The following is a 26,440-nucleotide window of genomic DNA, read 5'->3' as shown; positions in this document are numbered from 1 at the left end:
AGCAATCGCATAAAAGTTTGTTTTCATCTAACCAAACCTAGATGCCAAGTATGAAGACACCCTTACATGCAGACCATTTTAAAGGGGTAATTGACTGGGTTTTGGGGGTATTTCACACTGTTCCTAAAGGTCTCCAAAAAGGGTAACATTGGTTGGGCTGAAAATGGCACGGATGCTGTTCTATGCGCCCATATGCACCCTGTGAAATAGCCCTGTGAAAAAACAAGAGGTTTTCTCCATTTTATGGTATGCTCATAAATATATCGACGAGCTGCACGCTGATTGGTTGGTTTACAATGAGCGTTCCTGCGGAGCAAAGACGCAACATAGCTAACATGCATCGTGAATTCTAGATTTACATGACAACACAGGTTATTTATTCAATTGAAACTGTCAGAAAAATGAAATAACCCTAACAAACAGACATACGGACACAGAGCCACATTGGAGCACTGGGGACGTAACACGCCCACCCTAAAAAACGCAAACCCCCTCCCAGGGATGCAAGCAAATCCCAGGCGGTTCTGTTACTTGTGAGTGCGCGATAAATCGTCGGCCACTACATTACTCGTCCCTTTCACGTAACTAATGCTCAAATTGTATTCTTGCGCAATCAGAGCCCACCGCATGAGGCGGCGGTTCTGGTTGTACATCTGTCTTAGGAAAGTCAACGGGTTATGGTCTTTACTGAGGCACAGCACTAGACCCGGTGTATACCTCAAAAAACTGTAAAGCCAACAACAAGGCTAACGTCTCCTGTTCTATTGTAGAGTACCTTGTTTGACACAGACTAAACGTTCCTTATAAGAAGCTAACCGGTCGATCCACTCCCTTGTCATCTTCCTGAAGAAGAACAGCACCCGCCCCTACCATACTGGCGTCGACCTCCAGCTTAAATGGTTTTTTGAAGTTAGGTTGCAGCAAGGACAGGGGCACTTCAGAGCAGCGCTTAAGCTGACCCAAACGTGGTGTCACATTCCTAGGTCCATTTGAAGGGTACCTTAGGGCTGAGCAGCGATGTAAGGGGAGCTACTACCGTGGAGTAGTTCTTACAAAAGTTACGGTAGTACCCCACCATACCCAGAAAACTGCGCAACTGGCAGCGTGTCTTGGGAGTAGGAAAACTAGCAATAGCTTCAACCTTGCCAGCAATAGGGCGCACTTCACCGCGTCCCACCTGCTTCCCTAGGTAAGTCACCACAGTCTTCCCAAACTCACATTTGGCCAGATTGAGAGTCAAGGATGCCTCTTTCAACCGCTGAAACACTGTCTTTAACGTGGAAAGATGGTCAGACCAGGTGACCGAGTCTATTACAATGTCGTCGAGGTATGCGGTACAGTTAGGGACATCCGCGAAAACAATATTTACCAGCCTTTGAAATGTAGCAAGTGCGTTGCATATCCCAATGGGCATAACGGTATACTGCATAAAGTTGTCAGGTGTCACAAATGCTGAGATATCTGAAGCTCGAGGGGTTAGCAGCACTTGCCAATAACCTTTTAGCAGGTCGAGTTTGCTAACGAGGTGGCAGAACCTATCTGGTCGATGCAGTCCTCTATACGAGGTAGCGGAAAATAATCAGGCACCGCAACAGCACTAACCTGACGGTTGTCAGTGCACAAGCGGGACGTACCGTCTGGCTTAGGAACCAGAATACATGGTGAACTCCGCTGCTATTGGGCCTGGCCATATCATTTTTCAAGAAGTATTCCACCTCACCTTTCATCACCTCTCTCTTCCGGGCGTTCACTCGATAAGGATGTTGTCGAATGGGAGTATTGTTCCCAACATCCACGTCATGTGCCAGGACAGAGGTGTGCCTAGGCACATCTTGAAACACATCAAGGAAGGCATGTGTTAGGGAGACAAGACCAGTTATCTGACGTTCATCCAGATGTTCCATAATCGACTGTAGCTTTTGCAGCATCTCCGAGTTGCGAAGGTGCTCGCACTGCTGCAAAGTGTTACGCAACTCCAAACCATCGTCACACCTCCCATCCAGGTCCACATCCGACACCACCACTGCCACGCCGGACACGGCGGGTTGGTCTGGCTTACTGGAACAACTGCTGGGGGAGTCACGCACATGGTAAGCCTTCAGCATGTTGATGTGGGCGTCTGCGATTAGGGGTTTGTATGAGATAGTTGGTGTCACTAGTTGGTGTCACTGAGCTTTTTCTCTACCGAATATGGATCAGAGAAACTGGCAAAAAGCAACGAGCAGGGAACTGGCAGCAAAGCAAGCACTTGGTCACCTGGCAGAAAACAACGGTCTTTTGTCTTCCTGTCATACCGCACCTTCATGCGTTGTTGTGTAGAGGTAAGAGACCCTTTAGCTAGCTTGCCTGCAGCGTGCAACCTTTCCCACATCTTACTGACAAACTGCAACACATTTGTAGGTGTTTTAATGGGTGAAACAGACAGGACACGCTCTTTCAATACCTCTAACGGACCACGTAGTGTGTGTCCAAAGACAACGTCAGCAGGGCTAAAGCCTAAAGACTCTTGTACCGTTTTTCTGATGGCAAACAGAACAAAGAGCACTCCTTCATCCCAATCAGTACTGATATCCATGCAGTACTTTTTTAGCATTGCCTTAAGCGTTTGATGCCAGCACTCGAGAGCCCCCTGGCTCTCAGGATGGTAAGGGCTAGAGACCTGGTGCAAGATAGACAGATTCCTTGACACAGCAAAGAAAACTTGGACATGAAGTTCGTCCTTTGGTCAGTTTGGAGCACTGTAGGAAGTCCAAACGTGGAAAAGAACTTAACCAACGCTTTCAGCACAGTCTTAGCCTTGATAATACGAAGTGGGACAGCCTCTGGCACAACGCATGATGGTGAGCAGATATTTGTTAACTGACCGAGTTTTTGGTAGTGGACTAACACAGTCGAGGATCACTCGCTCAAACAGTTCCCCGACCACAGGAATCAGATGAAGAGGCACACAGGCTGGTTTGCTTTTCCTGTAAGTTGGCACACATGACACGTCTTACAATACTGTACAACAGAGGTCTTCAACCCTGGTCCTCAGGGACCCCCTGTCCTGCACGTTTTAGATGTTTCCCTGCTCCAACTCACCTGATTCAAATGAATGGGTCGTTATCTAGTAATGCAGAAGCCTGTTAACGACCATTCATTTGAATCAGGTGTGTTGGAGCAGGGAAACATCTAAAACATGTAGGGCAGGGGGTCCGCGAGGACCAGGGTTGAAGACCTCTGCTGTACAACATCAGATTCTAAACCCGGCCAAAAGAAATGCCGGAGGACTCTGTTGTACGTCTTAGTTATTCCTAAGTGTCCAGACCAGGCAGGGTAATGAGCCAGGGACAGCACCTGCTGTCGTAACCGGGTAGGAGCAACCACTTGCCCAACCGTATCCCAGTCCTAACCTGTTTTATGCGCGGCCCATTTATGCATTGACACACCCGCGTCTACGAAGTACGAAGAGTCCCTATGTTCAGTTTCAGAGGAGACAACTGCGTCGAAACACTTGCGAAGGTAAGGTCTTCTTTTTGCCATTTAATCAGGTTGTCTGGGGTGATCGACTTCTGAGCGTCGTGCAACAGGGATGCGACTCTGCATTCCACACCCGTTTGTTGCACTCGAGAAGACTGTACCTGCGACACAGAAGGCGCATTTAGTGCTGTCTCAACAAAAAATGAATCGGACAAGTCCACCACGTCTCCCAGCTTGCGAGACTGAGCCCTTGTTAGGACACAAGCCGGAAAAACATGGGGAAAAGCTTGAACCATTTTGTCGTCGGCTGTTTTGGGCTGTCTACAACCTCTAACAGTGGAGACACATTACCACTTGCAATATCGTTCCCCAGCAACAGGGTGACTCCTTCCACCAGCAACCGAGGTACCACACCAACTCGGAAACGTCCCGACACCACGTCTGATGCTAAATGGACCCAGTGTAACGGAACAGACACCGTTTTATTTCGAAAACCCTGTAGGAGGACATGCGAGCCACAGTACGATTCAGCAGACCAGGGCAAAACGTCTGCGAGTATAACTGACTGCGCCGCACCAGTATCGCACAGGATCCGTATTTGCTTACCGTGATGTCTCCATAAGCGAAACGGACTAACCCGACACTTTTCTTCTTACCGGAGGGGGGTGAGGACTGCCTCCTACCCTTCAACCGGACAATCCAAAATCACATGGCCTACTTTGTGACAGAAATAGCACTCCCATTTTTCAGGTGAGGGCTTACTGTCACTGGGGCCGTAATGCTTACGAGAAGCTGTTGGGGTTACCACACGGCCCTTCATCCTAGACCCACCAAGCACTGTTTTATGGGTTAACAAATATTCATCAGCCAAAACTGCTGCCAGGGTTAAGGTCGCCACTTTTTGTTCATTTAGGTACACTACGATTCGATCAGGCAAGTGGTTTTTGAACTCCTCAAGTAGAGCCAACTCCCTGAGATCTGCAAATGTAGTGGCTTTGCTGGCTGAACACCAGCGGTCGAATAAAGATTCTTTATCTCTAGCGAACTCTACATACGAGCGGTTTGATGGTTTCTTGAAGTTTCTGAACCGTTGCCGATAGGCTTCGGGGACCAGCTCATATGCACGCAACACAGTTGCCTTAACTATGTCGTACTGCAAACTGTCTTCCAGGGAGAGTGCAGCTACTACCTTCTGGGCCTTCCCTGACAGCTTGCATTGCAGGAGAAGAGGCCAAACATCCCTTGACCAACGTAGCGCGGCAGCCTCACGCTCAAAAGCAAAGAAGTAGCTATATACTTCAGCCTCCTGAAAGGGCTGCACCAGTGCTTACCTTGAACTGGGACATTTGTCTTGGTGAGGGGGCCTCATTGACACCTGCCCCTAGCTCTAGCTGCCTTATCCAAACCCTCGCCAGAAGCTGGAGAAGCACCAATGCTGCCTGCAGAGGACGCCCCACTGCGCACATGAACCGTAGGACCGGAATTGAGATATGGAGTCGTGGTGCAAAAACAAGGGAAGCAAGGCCAACTACCGGTCAACAGTATTTATTTACTGTTAAATAAATGTGCAGGGGAAAAGGGGCTGGGCACAACCAAAACAAAGAAAGCAAAATAATAGTTTCTAACCCTACCTTATCACAGTACTTCCCTAACTAGCACCATCGTTCTGGCGCTCTACCCAAAATACAGGGGTTGGTCAGCCCAGTTCTTACCTAGTGTATATAGACAATAAGGTTATCCTGCGGGTGGTGTAAGCCCCAGGGGCCTCTTGCCTAAAGCATGTGGCTTTCCCCTTTCCCCGTGGAAACAAAAGCAGAAGGGTATTAACCCAAATGATTACAAACAATGTTGCAATGAACAATGACACCAATATTACACAGACACTCAAACAAAGCAGCACACAGACCAGACCAGAATAGACAGCAGTAAGCCCAGTTCCCTATCTGACATTTGGCACGGCCGCTCAGCCATCTGACTCCTCCAGTTATAGTTATAGTTGTCACTGTTGTCACTCGGTACTCTGACTCAAAACACCACACTTGAAAAACCTGTGTGGTTCTTACTATAGACAAACAATACTAGCTAGCTATGCATCCTGGCAGATGTTTTACCAAAATTCACCCATGGAAAAATCTGCAGAAAAAATAAGCCGTTGCAGGAACATGACGTTCAAATTAAAAGAGGAACATCAGTATAGTGACACAGAGGCCAAACTTAAGTCCATTGTTTTTTTTGTTTTTACAGTTCAAATTAAAAGAGGAACATCAGTATAGTGACACAGAGGCCTAACTTAAGTCCATTGTTTTTTTTGTTTTTACAGTTTAAATTTTCTTGCAGGCTGTTTTTGGAAGATGCGATTTGCACCAACAACGTAACACAACTTGAACCATAATTGGGCCAGGTAAAGTGCAGTGTAGTCCATGCAAAAATATTGCAATAAAATACATACCTAGGATCAAGTGTGAATATTGTTTATTTTTATTTTCTTTACTGCAGCCCGCGCTCAACGCTTCTAATGATTAACACAAAATGACCACACCTCTCTGAAGGTGTTTAAAATATTTGAAGCCAATTATCCGGGCCAGAGCTTTCCAGGTTTATTAACATTCAGATAAGCGTATCTTCAACTTTTTTCAGATTTCAATGTATGACACATAATTTGAAAGTTTACAATCTGCACTTTCACAATCTTTAAAAAACTGAGAAATGACCTCGCCGACAATGTCAACTTTAGACTGGACATATGAACAGTTAATAGCCACATCAATTGGACTTGCTTATTGTATTCTTTCCTGAGTTTGTGAAAGATATGTACAACAAAAACCAGTAAATTTAAATGCTAATTTCATTTTATTATCAAAATAGGAACACAATCAATGTGTAATAATAATGGATCTCAGTTCACCTTCCTCTTCACTGTTGAGACCACTCAACAACCATAGGGTACCCCCTACAGCCCTACACATTCAAAGAAAGTTTCGTGTGTACATTTGCTTTAAAAATAAAAAATGTCTGCTACGAAAAAACAGATTTAAAACCTTAATTTGTATTGCCAACTTTTCTATGACACTGTCCTTTCTTCTCTACATAGGTGTGTGTTGAAGATGGATCATCATTGTCCATGGTAAGGAGCTGACTTTAAACACAGACAGATTAACCACAGCAAACAAGAGATAAGAGATTCAGTTGAGCTTATTTTATTTTTCAGGGACAGTGCGCATTAATCAACGTTTCAGTAAAAGTGCCGGTTTTAGCCAGCCAGCTACTTTTCAACCACGGTCTCTGGGCAGGTTATTAAAAACAATTACAATACAGACAATCATTGAGCAGTGAGCACATGCAGGGCAACATAGCATAGCGATGTATCATACAGATAGAGCAACATAGATCAAAAAGCAACAAGAAAAAATCCATAAAAGCAACAGTGTTTCCACACCTCACAAGTTTAAGATTAGGATTCAGATACAATTTTATTAGGAAACTTTTGTATGTGAATAATTTCTTTCAACATGTTTACTTTTAATTAGACAGGTTTAATTAAGATATTTATGACTTTTGTATTATTTTCAAGGGTCAACAACTGCGTGGGCTTCTCCAACTACAAATTCTTCCTGCTGTTCCTCTCCTACTCCATGCTCTACTGCATCTTCATTGGAGCCACCGTCTTCCAGTACTTTGTCAAATTCTGGGTGGTGAGTAGTGATGGACCGCTCTGTACTACGGTGTTGATACTGTCCCGACACATTCAACACTCACTGCATCGGAACAACGTTTCGAGACAGGTTTTAAAAACACTTCCGGTCACGTGACAAAGGGTTTTGAAACGTTTTGTGACGTGATCTTGAACGAAACCTGTCTCGTACTTTCCAAAAGACTCTGACATATCGGGGTATAAAATGAGGCGGCAAAACCAAAAGTTTTGAATGCGTGAGACTTTGGTTGAGAGAATTGTGAGAATTTTTGAGAGTTTGAGAGAGTCTGAGAGAGATTCAGAAAGTTATAGAGACAAAGACCGTTATAGAACATTAGAGAAAGTTAGTTGCTTGTGTGCCATTAGCAAAATCCTGTTTGATCATTTGACTGCCACTTCAAGAGGTATAAAATATTAATATGTAACAACTTAACACTGAGTTTATCATCTCAAACAGTTTGAAAATCATGATTTGACCCGATTGTTGACCCGATTGTTGTTAAATATGTTATTAAATGTTGTTAAATAGGAGTCAGATGGCTGAGCGGTGAGGGAGTCGGGTTAGTAATCAGAAGGTTGCCGGATCAATTCCCCGCCGTGCCAAATGACGTTGTGTCCTTAGGCAAGGCACTTCACCCTTCTTGCCTCGGGGGGGAGTGTCCCTTTACTTACTGTATGTCGCTCTGGATAAGAGTGTCTGCTAAATGTAAATGAAAACCATCGCTGCCGTACTCGTACCACGCAATCTGCTTTGCAGGACGGCAACAATTACGTTTAACCACAAAGACCATTGGAATTCCACCTTGTGGAATAAGCTATAAGACTGTTGTGTATGCCATAGTCGAAGCTGTCAGCATATGTCACTGTTGAGTAAAAGTTTCAAGCGTTTCAAAGGCCCCGACTCAAATGTTTCAATTGTCTCTGTATTTTGGAAAGCCTCGGTTTGCCCATCCCTAGTGGTGAGTACCCTTGAGTTTTGGCCAAGATTGACCTGCCAGTTACACCCCAGGATGGTCATGTGACCCAGACATTTACATAAATCATTTTGGTCTGATGGGAGAGTGCTTGCCCAGGCCACAGTGCTCTCGTCTCGACTATTGAACCTCTTCTCACAGGCCTACCAGCATGCACCACCCATTATCTGCATCTCATTCAGTATGAAACTGCTCATTCAACCCTATAGATGTTTGTCATTCATTCTGTGAATCATTTGTGTTACGTTACGCTACTAGCGATTTGGTTTTTGGCAGGTGCAGAGCCGATGGCTCTTTGCAGAGGGGGGGAGGACCTGTATTGGGCCCTTATACAGCCTATAGGTTGAATCAGAATCAGAAATCAGAATCATAAAGGGATTTATTTGCCATGAAAGTTTGCACAGACAAGGAATTTGCTTTGGCAGGAAGGTGCATACAATAAACATACAGGGTTTTTCCTGGGTCAAAATGGGTCTTCAGTGCTCAAAAAAAAAAAAGTATATATATATTATTTTTTTCTAATCAATGTATTTATTCCCAGGTGTTTTACACCCTCTCCCTTCTTAGCTGTCCATCGTATTCGATGATGACGCTTGCTCCAAGGGTTGGGTTGGGGAAGGGGGGGGGGTCAGCGACGTTGCCGCTGGTGCCACTTCTCGTGGGCGTATAGACCAATCCTCGAGCCGCACACTCGCCCGCAGATGGAACACGGGAGGCCAGATGCCAGGGGAACACCAGACGCCCGCTGGTGTCGCTGGGTGCGCCTCTCGGATCTTCTGTCCTGGGTTTTTTGGTGGATTTGGGAAACTGCCGTGGCACAGGTTCCCTGCCAGGCAGATCTGTTGGTGGCCAGGTTTTCAAGCTGAGTGAAGGGGATGTTCGCTCGCTTTAGTATGTCCCTGTTGTAGTCAGTGAAGCGCCGCTTTTGTCCTCCAGCGAAGTGCTTTGCGCCCAGTAGTTGGCTGTAGAGGACTTGGCGGGGCAGGCGGTGTTCAGGCATTCATATGGTGTGCCCTATCCAGCGCAGGTGTCTTTTGGCCACAGCTGCTTCCATACAGACAGAGCCAGTGTTGCGGAGGATTTCTGTATAGGGCGTCCGATCTTTCCGGGACAGACCCTGCACCGTCTGTAGGCAGCGGATGTGGAAGGCCTCTTGGTGATGTGCTGGCGGTATGGGGTCCATGACTCTGCCCCATAGAGCAGAGTGGAGAGACAGACAGCGTTATACACAGCAACCTTGGTGCTGACCTTCAGGTTACGGTTTTCAAAAACCCTGCTGCGCAGGCGTCCAAATGAAGATGAGGCTTTGTTGATCCGGGTGTGTATTTCTGTGTCAAGGGAGCAGCACGATGACAGAGTGGACCCAAGGTAGGTGAAGTGATCCACTGTTTTAAGTGAAACACCGTGTATGTGAAAACTTGGGGGTGTGGGGGCGGGAGTGGTGAGATGGGACATGACCTCGGTTTTTTGAGTATTAACCTGCAGGCCAAAGGATTGATACAGACCAGATATTGTATTGAGTGCGTGCTGCATAGAATCCGGGCTGTGAGCTATGACTGCACAGTCATCAGCATATTGAAGCTCACAGATTTGGCGTGTTTTTGTCTTGGTGTGGGCCTGGAGCCGGCGGATTTTGAAGAGGCTTCCATCAAGACGGTATTCGACATGGACACCGTCTTCTTGTCCCATGACCCGGTGGAAGAGGCAGGTTATGGCAGAGAGGAGGATGTTAAAGAGCACCGGAGCCAAGACACAGCCTTGCTTTACCCCAACGTTCACCTCGAAAAACTTTGATTGGAGTTCTCCTGTGAGCACTCTGGCTTGCATCCCGTCATGCAACTGCTGTAGGATGCTGAGAAACTTGGGTGGTACCCCAAGTTTGGTGAGGTGTTTCCAGAGCAACTCACGATTGACGGTGTCGAAGGCTTTGCTGAGGTCGATGAAGGCTATGTAGATGTCTTTGTGGTGTTCTCGGCTCTTCTCCAGCAGCTGCCTCAAGACAAATACCATGTCTGTTGTTGACCTAGTCTTCCGGAAACCACATTGTGTTTCTGGGAGCACAGCTCCAGATATGTGCTCAACCAGTCTGCTGAGCATGACCTTGGCCAGGACCTTCCCTGCGATGGAGAGGAGAGCTATTCCGCGGCTGTTGCCACATACTGCTCTGTCTCCTTTATGTTTATAAATAATGACAATGTTTGCATCCTTCCAGTCCTGTGGGATTGTCCCATGTTCCCAGATGTTGTGGATCAGGATGTGCAGGCGACGTGTGAGCATGTATCCTCCATGTTTGAACACCTCCGCGGGGATACCATCGGGTCCAGCGCTTTTGTTGTTTTTCAGCCCAGCAATGGCTTGCTGGATTTCTGAATGGAGTGGCGGGGTGTCCAGGTGAGTCGTTTTTGGCAGGTCTGGGAGATTATCCAGGATATGTGGGTCAACTGGGTTGGTGTGGTTGAGGAGACTCTCAAAATGATTTGCTCAACGGGCAAGAATCTCGCGGCGGTCTTTGAAGAGCGTGGACCCATCAGCTGATCGGACCGGGGCAATCGCCCGCGTCCTGGGGCCGTACAATGCTTTTATGGCATCGTAAAAGCCTTGGGTGTTATTGCAGTTTGCCAGGTTCTGGATCTCTTGCGCCTTTTGCCTCCACCAGGTGTCCTCCATACTCCGGAGGGCTCGCTGGGCTGCTGTTCTTGCTGCAGTGAAGGTGGATTTGAGGGTGGGAGATCCAGGGCAGGACAGGAGAGCTTTGTGGGCCTCACGCTTAGTTTTTAGGAGTGACTGTATCTCAGCTGAGTTAAAGTCAAACCAGTCCTGGTGACGTTTCCTTGACTGGCCGAGCGCCTCTAAGGCTGAGCTGTGAATAGCCTGGCGCAGAGCTGGCCAGTCGGCTGATTCCTCCGGGATTTTTTCAGCAAGGAGCCGTCGCAGGTTGTCTGTAGTGGTGGGGCTGTTGAGAGCTGTGCGGTTGAGTCTCTTGTTTGGAGCTGTCCTCGGGCCACGGGGTTGAACGCTCATGAGGAGTTTGGATCTGACCATGAGGTGGTCAGTCCAGCATTCAGCTCCACGCATGACACGGGTGATGAGGACATCTTGTCTGTCCTTTTGACGGACAATCACATACTCAAGGAGATGCCAATGTTTTGAGCGGGGGTGTTGCCAGGTGGTCTTGAGCTTGTTCTTCATCTGGAAGATGGTGTTGGTGATGACCAGCTGGTGCTCTGCACAGAGGGAGAGGAGCCTGAGCCCGTTTTGGTTCATTTTCCCCACTCATTCCATACCAGGTGCTCTGTGCCCACTCTAGCATTGAAATCTCCCATGAGTATGAGCCTGTCTGTGGCCGGGGTTTTCTGTAGGATGGCATCAAGAGCTCGGTAGAAATGCTCTTTGGTGTTGTGATCGGCAACAAGAGTTGGTGCATATGCACTGATGAGGGTGGCGACTCGTTCCTTTGCCAGGGGAATGCGCCACGTCATCAGCCTTTCATTGATGCCGATGGGGGATTCCGGAATGCGCTGCAGCAGTTTGGTCTTCACAGCAAAGCCAACTCCATGGTTACGGCGGGTGCCTTCGGGGACCCCCCTCCAGAAGAAGGTGTACCCAGCACCAACCTCTGACAGGGAATCCTCTCCATGTAGTCTGGTCTCGCTGAGAGCTGCAATATCGATGTTGTATCTTGCGAGATACAATCACACACACACACACACACACACATATGTTCGTCCTATTTCCCCTAAAGCAATAAAGTTAGGCTACTTAAAGACACCATACACTCATAAACTATGTTCTAAATGGCATAAATCCTGCCAATTAATAATTGACATAACAACTTATTGTGAAAGGTCAATAGCCTAGCCTATTGATTAAGGTAGGCCACTCTGAAGCATGTATCATGCTTGCTTCATTTGATTGTGAAAGGCTAAGCTTTCTGAAGCAAATATTAACACAGTGTTTCCCCTCAGATTTTTTTTAGCAGTGGGGGCAGGTCTGTCCAACCCCCCCCCCCCCCTCCCCTGCGGCCGAAATAAAGTTCTAACCCTATATTTTGGAGTAGGTTAATGTAATAGTCTAATAACAAATGTAATATTGCATATATTTTTGTCCTATTTTCCGTAAAGCAATACAGTTAGGCTACTTAAAGTATGTTCTAAATGGCAGAAATATGCTGCCAATTAATAATTGACGTAACAACTTATTGTAAATGGTCAGTAGCCTAGCCGTATCGATCAAGGTACTCGAAAGCATGTACACTGTTTGCTTAATCTGATCTTGATAGGCTAAGCGTTCTTTAGCAAATAATAACAATATACCCACTATTAATTAAAACTACTTCAGCATGATAATGCACCCAAAATACAAACCTGAGCAAGAGCAGCAATCGCTATCAAATCAAAAGACATGTGCAATTTAGCTAGCAGGGGAAAAATACAAACAACAATAATCACTAGTTAACTTGAGGTTGAATTTCTTCAGCTGCCGCAGGAAGTACATCCTCTGTTGTGCTTTCTTGGTGAGGGAGCTGATGTTCAGTTCCCACTTGAGGTCCTGGGAGAGGATAGTGCCCAGGAAGCGGAGGGACTCCACAGTGTTGACTGGGGAGTCACACAGGGTGATGGGGGTGAGTGGGGCGGTGTTCTTCCTGAAGTCCACAACCATCTCCACTGTCTTGAGAGCATTGAGCTCTAGGTTGTTCTGGCTGCACCAGGTCACCAGGTTGTCTGCTTCCCACCTATAATCAGACTCATCTCCACCAGAGATGAGCCCAATGAGGGTGCTGTCGTCCGCAAACTTCAGGAGTTTGACGGACGGATGACTGGAGGTGCAGCTGTTGGTGTACAGGGAGAAGAGCAGAGGAGAAAGGACGCAGCCCTGGGGAGATCCAGTGCTGATGGACCGGGAATCAGAGACTTGTATTCCCAGCTTAACGCACTGCTTCCTGACAGACAGAAAGTCTGTGATCCACCTGCAGGTGAAATCAGGCACGTTCAGCTGGGAGAGCTTTTCCTGAAGCAGAGCTGGGATGATGGTATTAAAGGCAGAGCTGAAGTCCACAAACAGGATCCTGGCGTAGGATGCTGGGGAGTCCAGGTGCTGTAGGGTGAAGTGGAGGGCCATATTAACTGCATCGTCCACAGACCTGTTGGCTCTGTAGGCAAACTGCAGGGCGTCCAGTAGAGGGTCTGTGATGGATTTTAGGTGTGCCAGCACCAGGCGCTCAAAAGACTTCATTACCACAGAGGTCAGGGCGACGGGTCTGTAGTCATTCTGTCCAGTTGGCCTGGGCTTTTCGGGCACAGGGATGATGGTGGAGGACTTGAGACAGGCTGGCACATGGCATGTCTCCAGGGAGGTGTTGAAGATGTAGGTAAACACCGGAGACAGCTGGTCAACGCAGTTCTTGAGGGTGGCTGGAGAGACAGAGTCCGGCCCAGCTGCTTTGCGGGGGTTCAGTCTCTTGAACAGTTTGTTCACTTCTCTCTCCTGAATGGAGAGAGTCGTCACTGTAGAGGGGGGGAGGGGGGAGGCCTCACGGGTGGAAAGGGGTTGTTCAGGACTGTCCAAATGTCTTTCAAATCTACAGTAGAACTCATTCAGGTCGTTGGCCAGGCGGGAGTCGTTAGTGGAGTGGGAGGCTCTGGGCTTGAAGTTGGTGATCTACCTGAGGCCTCTCCAGACAGAAGCAAAGTCGTTAGCAGAGAATTTATGTTCTAGTCTCTGCGAGTACAGTCGTTTAGCCTCTCTCACCGCTTTGCTAAACCTGTTCTTCAACTCCTTGAATCTGTCCCTGTCCCCACTCCTAAACACGGCCTCTTTGTCCAGCCTCAGCCTTCTGAGTTTAGCTGTTAACCAGGGTTTGTCGTTGTTGTAGCTCACCCTGGTGCGTGTTGGTATACAACAGTCCTCACAGAAGCTTATGTATGATGTCACAGCTTCCGTGAGCTCATCCAGACTATTGGAGGCATTCATGAACATGTCCCAGTCAGTACAGTCCAAGCACGCCCGCAGTTCCTCCATAGCCTCACTGGTCCACTGTTTTGATGTCCTCACAGCAGGCTTACAGCGTTTAAACTTCTGCCTGTATGCAGGAATCAGGTGGACCATGGCGTGGTCTGAGTGACCCAGTGCTGCTCAGGGAACCACATGGTATGCTTTACTGATAGTAGAGTAGCAGTGATCCAAAGTGTTCTCTTCTCTGGTAGGGCATTTGATGAATTGTCTGTATTTGGGAATTCTTGAGAGATGAGATTGTGATTCGTGAGATTGCCTTTGTTAAAGTCGCCTAGCACAATAATCAAGGAATCTGGATTTTCATGCTCCACGCACAATATCTGGTTGGCGAGTACACATTGAGCCTCGTTGGCGCTAGCCTGAGGGGGCATGTAGACGCCGACCAGTATGAATGAAGCAAACTCATGTGGCGAGTAAAAAGGTTTACAGTTAATTAAAAAAAAATCCAGATCAGGAGAACAATGCTGCAGAATCACTGTCACATCTTCACACCAGCCACTGTTTATAAAAAAAAAACAAATACCACTGCATTTTGTTTGCCAGAAAGCAGGGAGTCACGATCTGCTCTCAGCAGTTTGAAACCTGCTAGCTGTAGTGCAGAGTCTGGGATCATTTCACTCAGCCATGTTTCCGTAAAGCACAAAACGGAAGATGAACGAAAGTCTCTGTTTTTCCATACCAGTAGCTGAAGTTCGTCCAGTTTGTTGCTCAGTGAATGAACGTTGGAGAGAAATATCCCCGGTAACGCTGTGCGCACTCCGCGCCGACAAAGTCGCACCAAAGCACCGGCCCATTTACTTCTCCTGCAATTCTTCGCTGCTAGGACAAAGCCGAGGGTGGCTTTAACTATAATTCCCACTAAATCTGCCGCTGGAAGCATAAAAGTGGGAAATAAATCCACAGGAGTTGTAGTCCTGATGTTAAGAAGTGCTTCTCTTGTTAGAGAACCCCGGAAATCTTGACAGAACACTGAATTAACAGACAAAACAAGACAAAACAGAGCACACCTAGCTACCGCGGCTGCCATCGTCATCTGGCGCCGACGAATGGAGATGCAAGACAGATCCAAACAGAAAGTTACAGAGATAGTGCATGCTATTTCAGCACCATCGACAGTGCCATTGATTTATCATTAGATGGTGAATTGCTGATATTCAATCTATTTTTATAGATTTCAGAACTATGGTTGTCACTCAAACATCGGTCAGATAAAGGATAAAAAGTAAGGCAGACTAAAGTAGCGGGACAGGCAACCAGGGATAGAGGGAAAATGTACACACAATTTGACATTCACTGATGTTGGATGACCATTCAGCAACATAGACAGAATTAACATGTTTACTGTAATCTTGATTCGGTAACACTTTAGAATAATGGTCCGTTGTTAACAGGTAGCTATGCAGGAAGTAGTAGGTAGTACTGCATTAACACCAAATTTTATTATATTAACTAATATGGAACCATGATTAACTGTGCAGTAAGTAATAGTTAATTTACTACAAAGGTAGTTCGTTGGTATGTATTTGGTTATTACTAAATAAATATATCCTCATGGAGAACTACTTGTGAACTATGAACAATTGAGAGAGAATAACCAATTAATTACTAATCACAAAAGTAACTTTTCAAAAAAGTGGATTTATTTTTTATTTTTACTCTTAACACGGTCATAACTTTTCACAAGCTTGTGCCTTAAATGTAGGGTGACCAGGCGTCCTGTTTTACCCGGACATGTCCTCTTTTCGAGACCTTAAAAATGCGTCTGGCAGGAATTCCAAAATTGTCCAGGATTTTGCCTCTTCAGATATTTGTGTTTTTCTTGGTCTTTCACAAATTATTACGCCCTTACAAGTTTTGGAAAGGGTAGCTCCCTTACGTTCCACCTTCTTGCACAAGCTCTGACTGTAGAGAGAACTTTCATTTTGATCACAGTGCGGCATGCAATACATGAGCAGCACCCCCCCCCCCCCCCCGCTCTGTTTACTTCAAACTTAAACATGGTGTAATACAAATAATTATAATTTACAAAAAATATATAATAAGACTGTGATGCTGACATGCTCATGATTGGATGAGTTCACTATTATGAGCTCTTGAATGTCAGTTCAATGTCTCAGACTCCAAAGACCTACCTTTATGTTACAGTAGCCGCCTGAGGAGGACTTCGCTTTACATCACATCTTCTGGATAACGTTTGTTAGTATATCACTAGTGCCTCACAGAAATGTATGCTTGTATCGCATGTGTCAAATATAAAATTAGACTCAATATATTACTTGTGAAAACCAGTATAACTCCTCATTAATTACTCAAGTGTTACCATGTCATCCTGCAGGAACTACTTGTGATGTGGACCATTATTTTAAAGTGACAAACATGTTAACTCCTCACTAATTACTCAAGTGTTACCTTGTCATCCTGCAAGAACTACTTGTGATGTGGACCGTTATTTTAAAGTGAAAAACATGTTAACTCCTCACTAACATGTCACCCTGCAATAATTGTATACAACATCAAACAACTACAGTGATTGGGTCAAACATTTTTTAATCACATGTACTGGAATATTTTCATGAAATCGTGAAAGAAAAGAAAGACAATCTTTTGTAATGCAAAAATGAACAACTGGGCATGCAAGAATGAAACACTGTAAAATATGATATCTGAATTAAATATATATTTTTTAAACAATTTGTCAAGTTGTTAAACAGATGACAGAACTGAGCCACAGTAACATCTTCTACAAATACATGCACATAAACACCAAGCACACATATGTTCACCCACACACAGGTTCAAGCTATTTTGTTGCTGTTGCATACTCTATTAAACTCTGTATTGTCTTCTAATATCTTTTAGCAAACGTCCTAGAGGACCATCCCTGTGGTTGTGTCCAAGCCAGTATGTCCACTCAATGCAGGTCAAGTGTTTCTTTAACAGCTTTTCTGTCCTATTGCATCTCAAACTCCAAACCTGGCTTTTATATGTTGATCATGCTCTTTCTATATTCTGGGTGTGGCCTCCATGAAGTGGGTCCACAAACCACCTGCTATGATTCACAGTGTAGTGAGTGTAGCCAAGTGTGGTCAAAGCCCTCCTGTAGGCTCTCCATTCGTCACTCAAAATGGTTGATCTGTTCAATTAGCCTTAAAATTTGTCGTCTTTTATCACCTTTAATGGCCAAGATACCAAAGACCCACTTTTTTCTTCTCCATGTTCCGCAAGCTCTTCCTCGGCCATACTTAAAAAATAAATAAAATACATTCAATAAGTGTCTTGCTTTCTCTGGCCCTGTGAAAAGTGTTACAACATTACACTTGTGTCTTTGATGACAAACTAAATATTCAAGATAGCAGTGTCCATACTTTTCATAACTTAGTTTTGTCTTTAAATCATTCTATTCCAACAATTTTCTAGAATAGCTAATATAACTTTTGCTAAAGCAAAATTCACTGATCAACGACTTGAGCAAAATGTTTGTCAAAGCATGTTACTCCATTCATGATGCTCCTTGCTTTGTTTTACATTCTCAACATGCAGTTATTTTTTTATTTGATTTGAACATTAAGTTGCACAAGAGCCATAATATATTATAGCCTTAGAAATAAATGTAGATATTTTACCTTTCTTTTGTAACGAAAATTGCTTTCATCTATGATGACAAACTCTGTCTTTCCCCCAACAACCTGTCTTGTCTTTCTTTTGTACTTTCTCAAGGCTTTTCTACAGACCATTCTTAGCTTCTTTGTCATTTTGGTCAGTGTTGCTGAGCTTCAAGCTATCCCGTCCTGGATCATATCCACCTGTCATTATCTCAGTCCTTGACAATATCTGTTAACCAGTGTAAAAATAGATTGTGTGTAAAAGGATTCACGTTGGTCATCTACAGTATCCCTATGATGTTTGCTTTATCTTTGGAAAAGATAAAATAAATATTTGCCCCAAATTAAATGGTTCAATCTGCCACTATGACAGGGTTTTAGTCTTTGATTATGAGAAGAAAGTTGTAGCAATATGTTAACTATTATTTGGAGGATAATGTCAAAATTAGGTGAATAAGGTCATATTACAACAATAAAGTTGTAGCAATACATGAATTATGTCATAATAGTTTGAGAAATAAGTAATATTGTGTGAATATTTAATCCCTTAACTATCACCCCGCTTTTTTGAATACACGTGAAAAGAACAATCCAAACGGTTATTTTTTTTTAACTTGGCTACCATTTCCATGCTAACGCAACATCCAATTTCAAAATGGTTTTCACAGGATAAATAAATGAGTTTGTAAACTTTCAAATAATACCTAATTTATGGTGAATTCTAAAATATTTGATACGAAAAAAGGGGAAATTATGTAGGCCTACATACCGGTAAACAAAAGTCATCCAGCTTTGTAAACTGATCCTGCTTTTTTCGAATATCGATCCAGCTCTGCAGGACTTTGTTGATTTCCAAGTATGTGATCTTCTGCGACATACCCTAAAATCACCACATTCAACTTTAGTGTAGGAGTTTTTAAAATTATGTTAATAAATTGTGTATATTTTTTACCATTGATATCCATTGCATGTATGTGTCTTTTGTAGTTTCATCGATTTCTTACAGATGCTACACCTCATTTTTGACTTCATTAGATTGTTTTTGTAAAAAAAAAATCTAATTTCTTGTCCCTTTTCTATCCCTTCGATTACAGGATTTTTTTTCGAAAGTCCCATAACTGCTAAGAAACTGATAGGCTTACTATCTACTACTAACTCAAACCGAAGGTTGTGATGATGGCGTTAGCAATGAGTTTATTTGGCGTTAGTGATTTGACTCCGGAAGAGTAATAGGCTACTGCCTGAATTATTTTCTACATTGGCTACTCCACCCACAGTTTTCAAGAAATATTTGAAAAAAAAAAAAAAACTAATAAATGCAAATTCGATGTTAATGTGCATGTCCTTTTGACTTCTTTTTCTTTTATAAAATAAATGTTTAACTGATTTATAAAATTGCACCAATACACTTAAAAAAACAACTATATTGTAATTGAGTAATAATTAGTTTATTTATAAAAATGTACATTCGTGCAACTATTTAGGCTACAAGTCAGATCAAGAGTTCACAGACTTACAAGATGACGCGGATACAATTTAAAGGAGAAAATGTTCAAATTAAAAACATAATTACATTTTTGGGAGGCTTAAAACTGAGTGGATTGATGCCTACGGTCAACTACGTATCGTATTTTGACAGTACACTCAATGAATCGTGTTCATCGGTCGAATTCACATGCAGAGACGGTGGCCTATGCCATGCTGCATTGACGCATCGCCATGTTGGAGTCAGTGAATCAGACAGTTCACAATCACTAACAGAACACAGCAGCATGGCGACAGAGCGAGGGCGCAGAACTTTGCGCAAGAGAATTGCGCCTCATCGTTTAATTGAGGATGACATGGAAGAAACCGGTAATGTATTGTGTAATTTATATTTATTTCATGTTGATATTGTGTAGTCCATGGGTTTTCGACTGGCCCTCGAGATCCACTGTCCTGCAGTTCAAACTCAGGTCAGTCTCACCTTCATCTTTCTAGTATCCTGAGGATCTTGATTAGCTTGTTCAGCTGTGTTTGATTACAGTATGGTTGAACGTGGATCTCGAGGGCCAGAGTTGAGAACCCTGATGTTATCAAGTCTTTAACTAACTAACATTTATGGTTAAAATCAAACAGCCGTTGATAATTTTCTAGCTAGCTAGCTAGGCTACCAAACAACCTAGCTAGCTTGCTAGCAAATTGTCAATGGCTAAACTGCAGGATTGCTTATGGTTGAACGGGGATTTTGAAGGCAGGTATGGGTAAAGTAAGCTCAACGTAAATTCAAGAACAACAATTATTGTTATCATAAAAAATATTACAAGCATAATTGCACATTCAGTTCCCAATGTTTATTACATAAATAACAGGATGCTACTTTCTTGCCTGGTGTCCTAACTGGATATCGGTGAAATAAAAATAAAAAACGTTTTTCCATAGCGATGCATCAAGGTCATCTTACACTTTGCATCATGGAAAGCGTTAATGTTAATGACTAATTTGAATTATTTGTTTGTTTTATATTCCAGCACAAGCACCAACCCAACAGGTGACTATCAATAAATTAAGAGAAGAAAACTTGGTTTTGAAATCCAAAGTTAATTTCCTTGAGGAGAAATGCAAAGATCTGGCAAATGAGAGGGATTTTCTTCGCAACAGTTTGATCAAAGGTGAGAAATGTTTGAGTGTTCGTCAGCTATTTATATTTGTCTACAATTATTATTATTATACGTTTTTGGCAAATATTTGCTTAAAACACAATATGTTAGTGTGAAAGAAAAAAAAAGTGTACTCTGTAAACAGTTTTTCTCTTATTTTTTATTTTTTTTAATTTACAACCATTTCAACTATAGAAACAAAAGAGTCATAGAGGTCTACTGTAATCACATATTCTTCTGATGAGGACCATGTGCGAGCAGGAAAGAAAAACAACAGAAAGGGGAGCAAAAAGACCAAAAGAGACGACTCTACTTCGAGTTCCTCCCAGTCCTCATCTTCCTCCGACTCTTCTTCAACACCTCACAAGAAGAAGTACAAGAAGGGAAAGAAAACACAGAAAAGTAAAAAAAAGCAGAAGATGTATGTTCAATGGCCTTTCAACTTCCTTTTTAATTAATATACACCCTGCTCTTGCTTCAGTTCCATTCCAAAAATTCAAGTTTGGTTATCTCTTGTACCGTAAATGTTCATAATGTTTAGGTAACGACTGTAACCTTTGTTCCCTTTCATGAAGATATGTGACCAATAGAACATTGGCTCAATACAAAACATTTTATAGTGTAGCACAAAAGTAAATTAACAGTATTTTTTTACATTTTGTATAGGATTGTATTATCCTGTTATGTATTATTTATTATACACAGAATCCCTCAAAATGCATGGGTGGCTGTGGCTTTACACTTCAGTCACTTCAGAATTCTGGAGGTCTGCCTTTACTGACAAACACATTCCTATATTTACAAGTGTATTTATTAATGCCATATCTTCTGTAATGTATGAAGTGCTACTCCCATGTACAGTCTGCCTATATTGTATGCTTTGAGAATACCTACAAAATAATTATATTTGGAGGAAATAATTAATATGAATGGATTTGTGTGTTATAAGAAGGCATTAAGTGACATTGTTTTTATTAAGGATATACTATAATCTAATCATTTTGTTATTTGTCAGTATTTTTACCAGAGCAAGTCATAGGAAGATACAAAAAGGTCCTGAAGTACCTGTCGAAAGGAGAAACCAAAACGGAGGCATACCAAAAGTGCGGTGTGGATAGGAAATTGATTGTCGATACGTCTGCCATTGCTCAGTTGGAAGCCTGTGACATCACAGCGTACGGTAAATTACGTGCAGAGTTTCAAAAAGGGCAGAAGCTGTCCGACTTTGCACACCGTTGCCAACAATTGTGCACACAGGAACCAGTGTGCAGTGCCATAGAAGGAAAAAAAATGGAGAGCTAATAGCCATTACACCCAAAAATAAATAGTATGATGCCAGTAGCTGTATGTACATTCTTATATACATTCTGATTATCCTCACAATCTAATTGTGTTTAATGTTTGTTTGTTTCATTTAGCCATTATGTTTGACAGTTTATTGAACGTGAACAATGTTTCAGTCCAAAATATAGAATTTTGGCATGCCCAGATGTGCATTTTTTCATTACATAGGATTTTATGTCATTACAATCTTCCATTGAGGCCTACAAATAATACAAATGTTAGACTCAATCAATGCAGTTGTTTGATGTTGTACTTAATTATTCCGGGGAAACATGTTAATGAGGTGTTAACATGTTTTCCACTTTGAAATAATGGTCCACATCACTAGTAGTTCCTGCGGGATGACAAGGAAACACTTGAGTAATTAATGAGGAGTTAACATGTTTGTCACTTTAAAATAATGGTCCACATCACAAATAGTTCCTGCAGGATGACATGGTAACACTTGAGTAATTAATGAGGCGTTATACTGTTTTTCACAAGTAATATATTAAGTCTAATTTTATATTTGACACATGCGATACAAGCATACATTTCTGTGAGGCACTAGTGATATTTTAACAAACGTTGTTATCCGGAAGATGTGATTTGCTCTTATTGCAAGATATATGCAGGACGCGAATTGTTTTGACAAGAAAACATCAATGTTTATAGTCATATCCTAAAGAGAAGTCCTCCCCAGGCGGCTACTCTAACATAAAGGTAGGTCTTTGGAGTCTGAGACATATTGAACTGACATTCAAGAGCTCATAATAGTGAACTAATCCAATCTTGAGCATGTCAGCATCACATTCTTATTATATATATTTTTTTATTATAATTATTTGTATTACACCATGTTTAAGTTTGAAATAAACAGCGGGGGGGGGGGGGTGCTGCTCATGTATTGCATGCCGCACTTTGAGCAAAAAGAAAGTTCTCTTTACAGTCAGAGCTTGTGCAAGAAGGTGGAACGTAAGGGAGTTACCCTTTCCAAAACTTAAGCGTAATAATTTGTGAAAGACCAAGAGGCAAAATCCTGGACAATTTTGGAATCCCTGCCGGACGCATTTTTAAGGTCTCGAAAAGAGGACATGTCCGGGTAAAACAGGACGTCTGGTCACCCTACATTTAAGGCACAAGCTTGTGAAAAGTTATGACTGTGTTAAGAGTAAAAAAAAAAAACTTTTGTGATTAGTAATTAATTGGTTATTCTCTCTCAATTGTTCATAGTTCACAAGTAGTTCTCCATGAGGATATATTTATTTAGTAATAACCAAATACATACCAAGGAACTACCTTTGTAGTAAATTAGCTATTACTTTGTAGTTAATCGTGGTTCCATATTAGTTAATATAATAAAATTTGGTGTTAATGCGGTACTACCTACTACTTCCTGCATAGCTACTTGTTAACAACGGACCATTATTGGGGTGTGCTTGCCTTCGGCAGCACAAACCATTGTAATCTCACATATATATTTATTATTGTTTATTTTCGCTCCCCTAAGGCTCAGTCAATATTTGGACTACATAGACAAAGTCGACGTCAAAAGGTTCGGCTTGGTCACGATTGCATTGGTTCTATTGGGATTTATGTTCCGTTGCACGGTTTAGGTTTTAATTAAGTTTTTGTGGCAAAAGTGAAGCTAACGGTGGCTAACTTGCTAGCCACAGTCACTGACGCTACTGATGTCACAAAATATCGCGCGACCACCTCTACCAGAACATTAGTTTAGCAGCTTGTTAACTTCTGGGAAATAGCAAGGCTAACTGCTTTACTGCAAGGGAGCTGCAGAAACACCACAAGCAAAGAGGCCAGGGTGATAACTATTTACTCATTTTACTTTGTGATATGAAACACAATTGTGAAGTGTTATGTACAATATAAGATGATATAAGGAAGTAGTTACATCTACTTTCAGAAACAGTAGTCTACTATTTCACTGAAGCATTAGCATCATGACATTAGCCTCTGTTGCCCAGGTAACACATACAACAGCGGTCTATGATGCATCTGTTTTCAATCGTTAAAATAAACAATCCTCACAAATACATTTTCGTTGTAGGATTTATTATGACATTAGATTACAAGTAAACGATTTGTTGGTGAAATTACCATTACCTGTGGTTTCAAACCAGTGTAGCTCACTGCAATGCTGTAGCCTCATCCTGTATCTAACAAAAACATCTCCACAGGTGTTTACAGTACTAGCAGGAAGTCAAACGGCGGCACGTTCGGCACTACCCTTACTTAAATCAAAAGTCTTTCAAAAGGTGAAACTATCTGACTAGTGATTACTAACCTGAACTTCTTTGCCACAGCCTAAACTTCAATCTGTTAATGAAAATAATTCATTTCAGCCTAGACCGTACAACGGAAGTAACGTTAAATTGAATTAAACCAACGCAATCGCTACCAAGACAGTCTAGTAGTTGTAGCCTAAAATTTACCAGGGCAGCTTCTCCACACAGCAGGGCTATCGCATTTTGCCTTGTTACTGACAATGATCGCTACCACTGACATTTTTATGAATGAGTGATTTTCCCCTAAATAAATGTCAAGCTTATTTACGTTTTTGGGGGCATATTTTCAGTTAGCAGATGATACTATTTGAATTGCGATTCCATCTGAGATAGCTAGCTACTGCTGGTAACGTTGTTGTTAAAATACATTTTAAAGGGGGTTCTTTATTAATGAATGAATGCAATATGAGTAGGCTAAATGCCTGAAAATATCATGAGACGGGAAAAACTTACAATGACGTTTATGTCATAGAGATTAGGTCAATTTTTACACCGGTCTGCCAAATGTATTCGTTTTGATTCAACTATGAGGTTGCTGATCACCATTCCCCCTTGCAGGGGAAATGAGAACTATTTAATTCTACTCTTCACTCTTAGTATTTTGAGTTGTAAATGAGCAGAAACAATTATGCTTTTAAATCTATGTAATCTTTATAAATAATAAGTAGGCTATGCATTTTAATATAAAATATACAGAAATATCAGTTGTAAAATGTAATTTAAATACGGACCCCTACAACCAAGACAAGCAAGCACACCCTACAATTTCCCCAGAAATTGTACCCTCTCTAGTTTTAAAGTGTTACCCTTAATTCTAGTAACTACCCCTTCTTCCTGACAGATAGATGATCCTTGGTATCTATGCAAAGCTAACATTATAAAACAAGCATTCAGCTATATTTTGTAACTGTACAAAGATATTTGAACACTCTTATGAACCAGCCAGAGACCGGTTCACACCTTTGGTAGGTGTGGAGGAAAGAGGGGGAGTTGAACTGAAGTGAGATCAGAGATAGGACTCCTCCTAACTCTGAACTCTATAAAACTCTGAGATGACAATAAATCTGTTGAGTCCAGTGAAACCAACTATGGCATGAATGCCACCAGGATTGGTGTTCTAAAGGATATTGCCAAGCTTCTCCTGGGATTCAACAAGATTAGTGTCTGTACAACACTACCTGGACGATTCTACAAAAAAACTACCCAAAACGCAATTCTATTGCGACCTGACTGAAATTAGGCAGACTTGATCCCAGCAGTGCAGCCGCGATTTGACATAGGATAATCTTCAAATCGGCCTCGGACGTGAACGGCCCTCAACCTCATTAATCAATCATGAAACGTAACCAGAGGTGTCAAAAGTATTCACATTCATTACTCAAGTAGAAGTATAGATACTAGGGATTAAAAATACTTTTGTTGAAGTATCAACTCAAGCTTTTTACTCAAGTAAAAGCACTGGTTTCAAAACTACTTAAAGTAGAAAAGTAAAAGTAGTAATGTAGGTAGTGTAAAAAATGCCTTTAAGGACAAGCTTAGGCCGCACCACAGGGGCCTATAATGCACGACCCCACCTCCCCAAAAACATTTTTTCTAAAGGCCATAATGACTATAATGTATTGATATGTTAATGTAAAAAAAAATTGGGCTGCATCTGTTTAGAAACGTATATGCTAACCCAATGACATGATAAGCAACTGTGAGGAGGTTATACTGTGGTTCATAATCTAAAAGCTCTCCTGGCATTCTTTTCTTTTTTCGGACACGCTTCTCTGGAAGTGCCGTATGCACAACTAGTTCATAGTTGTCCATCTCTTCCAACTTTTCACTGGCCCAAGTCACAAACTTATCAGCTGCCACTTTCACTCCCTCAAAGTCCCTGACATATTTTTTGAGGTTATCCTTTGTTCTCCCAACCAGACGCTGAGCTGACAAAATATCCATTCCGTGTGTCTGTCGGTACTTGGAAAGGGGGGATGTATGTTGGAAAACACGAAGGAAAGTTTGAGCAATGAGGATACTCTCATATTTCAGAAGATTTTCAATTAATCCCTTTGCTTTGACCCTCACTGTTGACTTCATACTTCTATCTCCTTCAACAGAGGCTAGGGTCAGCAGCAGGTCAACAAACAATGCATCCTTGGGATTACCAAAACACCCAAAGACCTTAGTGAGAGCCTGATCCTTAGCCCACCACCTGGTTTCCCCTATTGGGCTTAGTCTCCTGTGACGTTTGTCCTCACTTGTCTCTTCCCAAGTCTGCATACGTTTATAAGACTCCCTGAGGAAAACTGCCATATCATTAAGTAGTGAGAAGAGAGATGCACTCTCTATAACACTGCCTGTTGTGTCTGTCAGTACCAGATTTAAAACATGTGCATAACACCAGACATGGATTTGTGTTGGAGACTGTTCAGACAGCAATGCAGAGAAC

General features: G+C 42.7%; 1 protein-coding gene and 2 pseudogenes across 4 annotated transcripts in view; 1 reads left to right on the top strand and 2 right to left on the bottom strand.

The window, feature by feature from the left end:
* zdhhc15b (zDHHC palmitoyltransferase 15b) overlaps positions 1–26,440 on the top strand; it is a 123,800-nt gene that overhangs the window by 30,677 nt on the left and 66,683 nt on the right. For all 4 annotated transcript variants that reach the window (XR_014754788.1, XM_084697397.1, XM_084697398.1 and 1 more), the window contains 2 exons: positions 6,551–6,583; positions 7,031–7,151. Coding sequence is in view for 3 of the 4 variants with exons in the window: in XM_084697397.1 (XP_084553523.1) it covers positions 6,551–6,583; positions 7,031–7,151 (154 nt within the window). In the remaining variant the exon portion in view is untranslated. The remainder of the gene's footprint in view (positions 1–6,550; positions 6,584–7,030; positions 7,152–26,440) is intronic.
* On the bottom strand, positions 11,385–15,163 carry LOC146302896 (uncharacterized; annotated as a pseudogene).
* On the bottom strand, positions 16,963–25,950 carry LOC146302895 (uncharacterized; annotated as a pseudogene).

The sequence above is a fragment of the Hypomesus nipponensis genome, chromosome 1, assembly GCF_054491055.1.
Source record: "Hypomesus nipponensis isolate SF chromosome 1, ASM5449105v1, whole genome shotgun sequence".
NCBI classification, from domain to species: Eukaryota; Metazoa; Chordata; class Actinopteri; order Osmeriformes; family Osmeridae; genus Hypomesus; species Hypomesus nipponensis.
Note: the sequence above shows the minus strand (reverse complement) of the source record. Positions and strands in the feature narration are given on the sequence as shown.